The 12,059-nt window shown below is 46.0% G+C and overlaps 1 protein-coding gene across 1 annotated transcript in view; it reads right to left on the bottom strand.

The window, feature by feature from the left end:
- LOC139272753 (solute carrier family 22 member 3-like) overlaps positions 1–6,416 on the bottom strand; it is a 58,593-nt gene extending 52,177 nt beyond the window's left edge. The window contains exon 1 of the mRNA XM_070888864.1: positions 6,006–6,416. Within this exon, the coding sequence (XP_070744965.1) occupies positions 6,006–6,416 (411 nt within the window). The remainder of the gene's footprint in view (positions 1–6,005) is intronic.
- Between the last annotated feature and the right edge of the window lie 5,643 nt (positions 6,417–12,059).

The following is a 12,059-nucleotide window of genomic DNA, read 5'->3' as shown; positions in this document are numbered from 1 at the left end:
ATACATGACTTTCAACCTCACCTCTATCAGGTCCCAAGCAGCATGATCCACAAACATAGAGTCAATGATCTGAGCTTCAAACTCTGCACTGAGATCAGTTGCTTGCATCTCAAGAGCTTCTCTGGAACTTTGCCCGCTCATACCCCTACTTTCCTGTACCATTACCAAATCCCTCATCCATCAATAATGAAGAGTTTCAATAAAGTAAATGTGGAGAAAAAATGATTTCTACTGGTTAGTGATGGCATAACTGTAAGGTCATCAACGAAGGGAGAGGCAAGGAGAATTTTTTTTACACAATGGGTTGAATACCCTACCAGAAACAAAGGTGGACGCAGAATCCATACCAGCTTTTAAAAGGGGAGTAGGTAAATAGTTGAAAATGAAAATTTTAAAAGCGTATTATGAAAGGACAGTGGAATATGACTAAGTGGAGAGCTCTTTCAGAGAGCCAGTGCACTAGTGATGGGCTGAATAGCTTATGTCCGTGCTTTGATTGTATGTTTTTATTACCTCAATGTTTCCAATGCCATATTCGTCAATCTCCCCACTTCCATCCTGCACAGACTCTGTTATATATGCAGACTATAGATATACTCTTTGTGTAGTCACGGTATAGTTGCATAAGATGGAGACTTATTATCTGATGTACTGTCAATAAGGTTTACACTGTATATACTATGGTGGCTAGAGGGTGCAACTGGTAGAGACTGGGGTTTCCGGCCCCTGTGGCAGAGGCTGTCCACCAGAGGGCACTGCGGTGGGAGACCTGAGGGTCACCGGCATAGGTGTGCAGGGCCCAGTATAAAAGGCTGCCCCACCATGCTTGTGCCTCACTCTGGAGTTACGAATAAAGGACCAAGGTCACTACAGTTTGAGTACAACACATTGCCTCGTGGAGTCATTCATAAGTGCATTACAGACATAAAGACTGGTGACGAGAATACGGACTTTCATGCGATTATGGCTCCCTTTGGCATACTAAAAGACTTCGCAGAGGGTGATGATTGGGATACCTTCACAGAAAGGCTCGAGCAATATTTCGTGGCAAACGACCTGGCAGGGGAGACGGACACATTGGCGGAGAAGCGCAAGGCTATATTGCTGACCAGTTGTGGGCCCGAGGTCTACCATCTCATCAGGGACTTGCATCCACGAAGGCCAAGGATAAGACATACGATGAGCTGACTGAACTAATTCGCGACCAACTAAAACCAAAACAGAGCATCCTCATGGCCAGGCACAGATTCTACACTCACCGCAAACCTGAGGGCCAAGAGATTGCAAAATATGCTGCCGACCTCAGGAGACTTGCGGCACCGTGTGATTTTGGCATGCACCTCAACGAAGCATTGCAAGACATCTTTATTGTGGAAATTGGCCACGAGGGCCTCCTTCCCAAGCTATTATCTGTCGACACCACAGTCAACCTGCAGAAAGCCATCAGCATCAGTCAGGCGTTCATGACTTCGACCTGCAGCACCAAGCAAATTATTCATCCTGTGGACTCAAACCCGGCAAGTACTGTACACAGAATGGTGCCTTTCATAGGCAAGACTATAGAACATGGCTCTGCCCAGGGCAGAGAGCACAGACCTCAGGGTTCCAGAACTCAGAGTCCGCTGAGGGGTGCTAATGGAGTAGCACCATGCTGGCGTTGCGGAGGAAACCATAGGGCTCACCATTGTCGGTTTGCTGAGTATGTATGCAAAGCCTGTAACACGAAGGGCCACCTCCAGCGTATGTGTAAAAGAAATACGACTCACCGTCTAGCAGAGGAGTTGGTAGATGACTTTGAATCCAGCAGGGAGTATGATGATTTGGCCAGAGAGGCAGCTCAGCCCCAAGAAGAAGTGTATGGAGTGTATACCTGCACCACTGATTGTCCTCCAGTGAAGATGGAAGTCGAGATAAATGGCGTTCCAGTCTTCATGGAAGTGGACACTGGAGCGAGCCAGTCAGTGATGAGCCAGGATGCCTTTGAAAGACTATGGAATGAAAAACGACCCGAGCTGGTTCCAGTACAGGAAAAGTTGCACACCTACACCAAGGAGCTGATCCCAGTCCTTGGTAGTGCGGATATAAGTGTAATCCATAATAGCGTGATGCACAAGTTACCTCTGTGGATTGTTGCAGGTGATGGTCCATCGCTACTCGGAAGAAGGTGGATGGGGAAGATCCAGTGGAAATGGGAAGACCTCTTCATTCCAGAAATTGATGTCCCCCATACTCAGAGGCAGAGCGAAACCTCACTTTCACTTGGGCCAGGTACCAGAGAACAGACCAGTGCAGCACCTGAGGCACAGACCGTCCATCACGACTGCGTGGCAATGATCCGGCCGGAACGACCTAAAAGTACCTTCCCGACTCCAGTGGCAGGACTCCTGGGGAGGAAGATCGAATTCACAGGTACTCTTCCAGCTTTTGTTGCAGAATCGTGGGAGAGAAGGATCAAGGCAGTCGACCTCAAGGACAGAGGCAAGATGGCGTCCCTGCTGCAATGAGGTGCAGCGTGGCTGAAAAAAAAATGGCCGCTGCCATATCACAAGATGCAACGCTGAGGGACCAACGCATGGTGTCTAACAAAGGATTTGATTGGGGTAAAGCCAGCAGGGTTCTCTTAAAGGAAACCTGCAACCAACTGAACTTAAAGAGACATTGTATGTATGGCAATCAGTGTAACGAACCGATTAAGATTGTGAACAAAATGTTGTTGCGAGATGTCAGTACTATTCCTAATGTAAAGAACAAAATGTTGCTGCAAGATGTCGGGTATAGAGCATCCCCAAAAGTAGCAAACAAGTGAATTCGGGGGGTGGGGGGGTGGTGCGGTAAAGGTGCTGATCCTGATGCTCTGCCCCAGGTGTCCCACAAGTTATAGGCCAGCGACCTCAGGAGGGTGAAGGCACTGATCCTGATACCCTGCCCCAGGTCTATCCCATGCTGCAGGCACCCGATGGCACTATTCACCACGAACCTGGAAACGAAAACGGCGCCAATACGCACAGTCGACCGCCGTTGCTCATCACCCGGGTGGAGACCCAGTCGCTACCTCGGCTATATCTGGGAGCAAAAGGTCAGAACTGATGAGTTCCCCAAACGGGACCTGGAACAGTCAGGTTTCCAACACCATGAGAGAGCAGGCAGAAGATTCTGCAGCCCTCAAAGGAGGACAGGGAGGTCACACATCTGTAGCTCTACCACCACTAGGCAACAGCAAAGGCCCTGAGTCCTGGCTAGATGAGCGAACCAAGTCCACCCCGCTAGCAGGGGGTGCAGCGCCACTATCAGATGACTAGGACCCGTCCGGTTGCTCTGAAACTGTGTCCTCGCATACCTGTACTGTTACCTCAGTACTTACCATGACTGAACCATGAATGCAATCTTGGCGCACGACCACAAAACATAACGAATGTAAGTCACTGAACCAAGGAGTCACGATACAAATTGTAACTTCCTTTCTTTGTAATTGCACTGTGTCTGATCCTGTATGTTAATGTAACGGGCCTGCTGCATGATCCCGCTGTAGTTGGGAGCGGGGTTGGGGGGGAAATGGATGTGTGTAGCCATGGACACACACATGGATCACACCCAGAACCCACTGGAACCTCCACTGCATCATCGAACCATCCAAACTGGTAACCACCAACCAACATTGTGGCAAAAAGACTTGGAGGTTAACAGGGAGAGAGCCAAGCCAAAGCACAGCCAAGGTCTGGGGAGAGCTAAGCCAGAGCACAAAGTGCAAAGGTAATCGGTACAAAGGACTTGGGGGAGTGATGTTATATATGCAGACTATAGATGTACTCTCTGTGTAGTGACTGTATAGTTGCATAAGATGGAGACTTGTTACCTGATGTACTGTCAATAAGGTTTACACTGTGCCTATACTATGCTGGCACCACTAGAGGGTGCAACTGGTGGAGACCGGGGTTTCCTGCCCCTGTGGCAGAGGCTGTCCACCAGAGGGCACTGCAGTGGGAGACCTGAGGGTCACTGGCATAGGTGTGCAGAGCCCAGTATAAAAGGCTGCTCACCATGCTTGTGCCTCACTCTGGAGTTACAAATAAAGGACCAAGGTCACTACAGTTTGAGTACAACATATTGCCTCGTGGAGTCATTCATAAGTGCATTACAGACATAAAAGTCTCCATCTCATCCACAACTCTGTGGCCTGTGCCCCATCCTATGTAAAGCTTGGCAAAGCCATTTCCCCTGTTACTATTTGGGCTCATCTCCCAATACTCTGGTGCTCACTGCTAAAGTCAGCTTCAACGAGCAAGTCTGCATTTCCTATGTAATGAGATCTGGCCTTATGGGTGAAGCGAATGGGATAGCACGTTACAGGATGAATAAAAAACCCATATACTGTGGGTATATGCATCAGAAATAGTACTTGCTGCCCACTCTTGAACTCTACGATAAGAGTACCCAGTCTCTGCCCTGCTCTTGGAGTTGCAGTTTTAATATGGCTAGTGGTGATCCCAAAAATGTTCATGGTGGTGAACTAGGTGGTGCCATTGATGGCCAGGGGGAGCACTCGGGTTTCTCCTTTTCAAGATGGTGCCACTTATCAGCACAAGCATGTATGTTATTCAGGTCCTGTTGTCGACTGCCTCTCTCTCTCTCTCTCTCTCTCTTTCTCTTTTTCTCTCTCTCTCTTTCTCTTTCTCTTTCTCTCTCTCCACATACGCCGGCCTAATCAGAACTGGAGTAACTCTCAGCTGGCCAAACTTCCCTAAATGGCCAGAAGTGGCATATAACTGAGTTACGCTGGTGCAAATTGATTGGGGATTTTAAAGTTAGGTTAGAAAAAGCAGCTTGCTCCAAAAAAGGAATCAGTAACTGATGTTTCTAAGGATTACGTCTGTAACTAGCTAATCCTTTTAAAGAAAATCCATTAATTTAGCTGGTTATTTATTACTATCAATCTTAGACAGAGGATGAAGTCTCTAAAAGTCAGCTAGCCAATCTAGGCAATGCTGTTTGCACAGCTGGATACACACCTACTGATAGGTCCTTTTTCTTTCTCATTCTTAGCCACAATTTATATTACGTCTTCCCAAAGTTTATGCAAAATGCCAAATATCAGCTAGAAAGGGAGGAGAGAACTAAACATGAATTCTACTGTGAGACTTAGTATACAAAGAAAAAACAACTCATTGGAGCTGTGCCAGTATGATAAAGCTACCCAAGCTTGTTTATTGTCAGGAGAAAGCTGAAGGATCTGCACTCTGTACTATTCTTCTACCTAACCAGAGGTGGGGGACAAAAGGACATCTACTTTCCGTAGCTTAGGAAACACCACGTACAGATTGCAGAGTGTATGAGTTATGATGCTTTATTGGGATTTCTATAAATTATTCACAGTTATAAGTGAGACTTGTAGGTATTATTTCACATCAGAAGGAAGAATGGACAGTCTTTGTTACTTGTCTTTTTTTCAGTACCTACTGTCAATGGTTTACCAGGGATGATGGACTTCAGTAATGTGGAGAGACTGGAGAAGCTGTGATTGTTCTCCATAGAGCAGAGATGGTTAAGAGGAGACCTAATAGAGGTATTCAAAATTATGAGGGGTTTGGATAGAGCAAGTAGGAAGAAACTGTTTTCTCTGGCAAGTGAGTTGGTAACCAGAGGTCACATATTTAAAATAATTGGCAAAAGAACCAGGGGGAAAATGAGGAGAATTTTTTCAGAGTGTTATTAAGATCTGGAATGTACAATCTAAAAGAATGGTGGAAGAAGAAGAATTTGCAGGGTTATGGGGAAAAAGCTGAGGTAAGGGACTAAATTGGACAGCTCTTTCAAAGAGCCAGCGCAGGCATGACGGGCCAAATGGCCTCCTGTGTTTTAAAATTCTATGAAGTCTCCTATTATACCTAGTTATAGTCAGCCTTAGAAAGGTGCACTTTCATGATTAACTATGTAAGGAACAAGCAAGAATATTACCAGAATAATATACATCCTACTATACATTAGTGAAACAAATGTAATCTTATTACCTCGCTTACGATTGTTGTACGTGAATCATCAAAAAACCAACCATTCTTACAACTTGTGCGTAGTACGTCACCAGAACTATTTGTGATTAATGACACTGGGTATTCACAGCTGAGAAAAGTCGCATTCCAGTCTATATCATATCTTTCACACCGACTGTATGATGAGCTGCCAGGTTTTTCCAGGGGCACCGTGTAATTCCTTTCCTCTTCCAGAGACCACCCACACTTTTCTCTTAGCTCGGAAGTGCCAGGAGGGCCCCTGCACCAGTGATTTGGAATCACTCCCAGAAAAACAAAAACAACGATCAGGAATGAAAAGGTCACCCCATTTAAAGACAAAAGCAGGATAATCCACTTCTGACATCTTCCAAACTCTCCGATGTCTTTGAAAACATCATCAAATGTTAACATTATGCTGGCTATGTAGTAGAGTGTCTTGTGCGAAGACACAAAGATTTACTGCTCTCCAGCTTTGCAGGACTACATTGCTTGAAATGGGCTGTCACGGTTCACTGGTACAGAGTGAAATTGGTACAGAGTTCACATGCACACCATCTCAGAAAACTGAAGAACAGCTTCAAAAACAGCTGACAACTCAGAAATGCAATCAAAATTCAAAAACAGTCTTGGATATAGTCCACTGCATCAAGTTGTTTAAAATATTAATTATTGGGATGTGGGCATCTCTGGCAAGGTTAGTATTTGTTGCCCATCCCTAGCTGGCCTTGAGAAGGTGATGGCTTGTGCAGCCTTCGGTCGCCTGAGGAAGAGAGTGTTTGAAGTCCAGGATCTCAAACCTGGCACCAAGCTCATGGTCTACAGAGCAGTGGTGATATCCGCCCTCCTATATGGCTCAGAGACATGGACTATGTACAGCTGGCACCTCAAAACACTGGAGAAGTACCACCAATGCTGCCTCCGCAAAATCCTGCAAATCCATTGGCAGGATAGGTGTACCAACGTCAGTGTCCTTGCTCAGGCCAACATTCCCAGCATCGAAGCACTGACCATGCTCAATCAGCCCCACTGGACGGGCCACATCGTCTGCATGCCTGTCACGAGACTTCCAAAACAAGCGCTCTACTCGGAGCTCCGACACAGCAAGCGAGCCCCAGGTGGGCAGAGGAAACGCTTCAAGAACACCCTCAAAGCCTCCTTGAAAAAATGTAACATCCCCACCGACACCTAAGAATCCCTGGCTCAAGACCGCCCAAAGTGGAGGAAAAGCATCCGGGAAGGCGCTGAATACCTCGAGTCTCATCGTCGAGAGCAAGCTGAAACAAGCGTCGACAGCGGAAGAAGCGCGCGGTAACCCATGCACCCCACCCACCCGTTCCTTCAACCACCATTTGCCCCACCTGTGACAGAGAGTGTAAGTCCTGCATTGGACTCTTCAGTCACCAGAGAACACATTTTTACTGTGGAAGCAAGTCATCCTCGACTCCGAGGGACTGCCTATGATGATAATGACTGCAAACACTGACTATGATTGCACAGAGGTGCAGGGCTGCTCCCAGGTTCTCCTATGACTCCCTCCATATGCTTATGAGTCAGAGCATGCAAGGAGTTCCTCTTCCCTTCCGATGGGCAGAAGACTCCTCCCCAGGAGACCAAGACAGTCTGGTTGCACATTGCACAGGAGGGCACAAGCAGGGATGTCATTAGGAGTGTGGAAATGTATTTTTATCTAAGCTGATACCACACGGTATTTTTGTGCCCCTTTTAATATATAACAAAATGGAGTCCTGGTCCTTCCAGAAATTTCTGCATAAAGCAGTCGGCTTGCATAAACAGCTAAACCTGGCTTGAAAGGGCTGATAGCCACCAGACAGCTAGGAGGCAAGTCCTGCTGAGACACGTACCCCCCCCCCCCCCCCCCATGGTGCTTTCCTATTGTCTATACGACACCAGTTCCATGCCACCCCACCCTTTTCGAAGTACTCAAACCACCAGCCATTATCTCTTCTAGAGACCTCATCCATTTGATGCAAAAAGATAACCGACTAGGAAACTGGACAATCCTGACACAATGCAAGGCAGGTAATAGCTCATTACCACACTCTCATCGAGTAATGGCCGGCTGGCCAACTAATAACCCTGACAACAGGAAATATTTGGAAACCATGTCAGGACAAGGATGTAGTAATTAACTCTTTATCTGTATTCACTGACTGCGAGACAGAGCCAATACACAGGGAGAGGCCATAACTTAGGTTTTACTGTATAAATATCTCGTGAAACTGTACCATTTCGGAGGTGTTCACTTAGCCATTGACTGAGTGTGACCTTTCCCTTGCTAGCAAGTAAATTAAAGAAACTTCTACTGGAGTTGAAGGTGTCTGAGTCATTTATCGGAGGTCGAGATTTCGACAGGAGGACCTGGGTGCAGTGGCGCAAACATTTAAATTATTTCATTAGACAATGAAATGTTAGTACAAAGCCACACTCCCCTTCAATTTGGCCATGGTGAGGCCAGCCCTGGCCTCCCGGGCAGCAATGTGCTCGGGGGTGAATGGCCTCTGTCCTGTGCAACATCAGGTGATTGCGGAGAAGGTTGGTGTTGTTGTTGGTGCTGCTGGTGTTGGGCTGATCGTGGTTGGATTCTGAGGACCAAGATGAGACAGTATAAAGCGCACCCATGTTGATGGAATAGATGGCAGGTGAAGTACCTGTCTTTGGTGAGAAAGTTCTTCCAAAGAAGTGATACTGGATGGAGAGTAGAAAGCCTGCAGAATCATTGCTGGAAATGGGCTGAGATATAGCTTGTGGCTGAGAAAAGTGAAGATCTGTCAGATGGGAGTTTTTACCATACATTTGAAGCTTCAAGTAATCAGCTGGAGCAATGGCCTCAACTCCCGTCTCAGGTTGACAGCCGTGGTTCCCGTGGCCATGAAGTTAAAGTGAAAAGGTAAGTTAGAAAAGCCTATTAATGATCTGTCAACAAGATAATAATGAGATTAATTTGGCCCCGTTGCTGCCTGTCTGGTCAGCTCAGCGCTGACAGACCCGACATTGGGAAAGGTGCGTGGTGGTGGATTGACAGTGGGGAGTCCCGACCCGCTGTCAAAAAAACCCACTTTCCCACCCAATCCGTCACCAATCCTGCCCGCTGAACCCCGCCATGGAAAATTCCAGCCATAGGAATTACTATATGAGAAAAGACCATGGTACATCTAATGTGCCTTTTACCATCTTGGTTGTCGCATGATACAACAGTAATGGAGTTGTTGACAAATTATAGCAATCGATCTCTATCAATTAGTTTACAACAGACCCAGACATGACATGAGGAAAACCCCAATGGTGGAGAACTTCCTCCCAGCATTCTACACCTACTACATGTCATGTCTGAAATTACTCATATACTGTATTTCAAAATGTTATTTTAAGAACATAAGAAATAGGCGCAGGAGTAGGCCATACGGCCACTCGAGCCTGCTCTGCCATTTAATATGATCATGGCTGATCCGATCATGGACTCAGGTCCACTTCCCTGCCCGCTCCTCATAACCGCTTAATCCCTTATCAGTTAAGAAACTGTCTATCTCTATCTTAAATTTATTCAATGTCCCGGCTTCCACAGCTCTCTGAGGCAGCAAATTCCACAGATTTACCAACCCTCTGAGAGAAGAAATTCCTTCTCATCTCAGTTTTAAATGGGCGGCCCCTTATTCTAAGATTATGCCCCTTAGGTCTAGTCTCCCCTATCAGTGGAAACATCCTCTCAAGCCCCCTCATAATCTTATACATTTCGATAAGATCACCTCTCATTCTTCTGAATTCCAATGAGTAGAGGCCCAACCTCCTCAACCTTTCCTTATAAGTCAACCCCCTCATCTCCGGAATCAACCTGGTGAACCTTTTCTGAACTGCCTCCAAAACAAGTATATCTTTCGTAAGTATGGAAACCAAAACTGCACGCTGTATTCCAGGTGTGGCCTCACCGATACCCTGTATAACTGTAGCAAGACTTCCCTGCTTTTATACTCCATCTCCTTTGCAATAAAGGCCAATATTCTATTGGCCTTCCTGATCACTTGCTGTACCTGCATATTAACCTTTTGTGTTTCATCCACAAGTACCCCCAAGTCCTGCTGTACTGCAGCACTTTGCAATTTTTCTCTATTTAAATAATAATTTGCTCTTTGGTTTTTTTATGCCAAAGTACATGACCTCACACTTTCCAACATTTTACTCTATCTGCCAAATTTTTGCTCACTCATTTAGCCTGTCTGTCCTTTTGCAGGTTTTTGTGTCCTGACACATTGCTTTTCCTCCCATCTTTGTATCATCAGCAAACTTGGCTATGTTGCACTCGGTCCCTTCTTCTAAGTCGTTAATATAGATTGTAAATAGTTGGGGTCCCAGCACTGATCCCTGCGGCACCCCACTAGTTACTGATTACCAACCTGAGAATTAACCATTTATCCCGACTCTCTGTTTTCTGTTAGTTAGCCAATCCTCTAATCATGCTCATATATTACCCCCAACTCCGTGAATTTATATCTTGTGCAGTAACCTTTTATGTGGCACCTTGTCAAATGCCTTCTGGAAGTCCAAATCCACTGGTTCCCCTTTATCCACCCTCTTTGGATATGGGCATGGTGCTGGAGGATTGGAGGACTGCTAATGTAGTACCCTTCTTTAAGAAAGGAAAAAGGGAGAGACCGAGTAATTACAGGCCTGTCAGCCTAATGTCAGTGGTGGGAAAATTATTGGAAAAAATCCTGAAAGACAGGGTAAATCTGCATCTGGATAGGCAAGGATTAATTAGGGACAGTCAGCACGGATTTGTTAAGGGAAGATCGTGTTTGACTAACCTGATTGAATTTTTTGAGGAGGTAACCAAGAGGGTCGAGGAGGATAGTGCGTACGATGTAGTATATATGGACTTTAGGAAGGATTTTGATAAGGTCCCGCATGGTAGACTGGTCATGAAGGTTAAAGCCCATGGGATCCAGGGCAAAGTGGCAAGTTGGATCCAAAATTGGCTTGGAGGTAGGAAGCAAAGGGTAATGATTGATGGATGTTTTTGTGACTGGAAGAATGTTTCCTTTGGGATTCCACAGGGCTCAGTACTGGGTCCCTTGCTTTTTGTGGTATATATCAACGATTTAGATTTGAATATAGGGAGTATGATTAAGAAGTTTGCAGACAACACTAAAATTGGCTGTGTGGTTGATAATGAAAAGGAAAGTCATGGGCTGCAGGAGGATATCAATCTACTGGTCAGGTGGGCAGAGCAGTGGCAAATGGAATTTAATTCAGAGAAGTGTGAGGTGTTGCACTTTGGAAGGGCTAATAAGGAAAAGGTATACACATTAAGTAGGAGGCCACTTAATAATGTAGATGAAGAAAGGGACCTTGGAGTGCTTGTCCACAGATCCCTGAAAGTAGCAGGCCAGGTAGATAAGGTGGCATACGGAATGCTTGCCTTTATTGGCCGAGGCATAGAATATAAGAGCAGGAAGGTTATGCTTAAATTGTCTAATACTTTGGTTAGGCCACAGCTGGAGTACTGTGTGTAGTTCTGGTTGCCGTATTATAGGATTACACTAGAGAGGATGCAGAGGAGATTTACTAGGATGCTGCCTGGAATGGAGAATCTTAATTTTGAGGACAGATTGGATAGGCTGGGTTTGTTCTCATTAGAGGAGGTTGAGAGGGGACCTCATCAAGGTGTACAAAATATTGGACATAGTGGATAGTAAGGGTCTATTTCCATTGGTCGAGGGGGCATAGTTTTAAGTGGTTGGTGGAAGGTTTAGAGGGGATTTAAGGGGGGTGCTTCTTTACGCAGAGGGTTGTGGAGATCTGGAACTCACTGCCTGGAAGAATGGTGGATGCAGAGACCCTCACCACTTTTAAGAAATAGTTGGATGGGCACTTAAAGTGCCGTAACCTGCAGAGTTCCGGATCTAGAGCTGGTAATTGGGATTAGACTAGATGGCCTTTTGTTGGTCGACGCAGATATAATGGTAAGTACGGCAGGGAATAGAATACGGCCAGGGTGATCTCCTGGACTAGTTTCGATCGCCTGGATGGGTCGGAGAG

This window comes from Pristiophorus japonicus, chromosome 9, assembly GCF_044704955.1.
Source record: "Pristiophorus japonicus isolate sPriJap1 chromosome 9, sPriJap1.hap1, whole genome shotgun sequence".
Lineage (NCBI taxonomy): Eukaryota > Metazoa > Chordata > Chondrichthyes > Pristiophoridae > Pristiophorus > Pristiophorus japonicus.
Note: the sequence above shows the minus strand (reverse complement) of the source record. Positions and strands in the feature narration are given on the sequence as shown.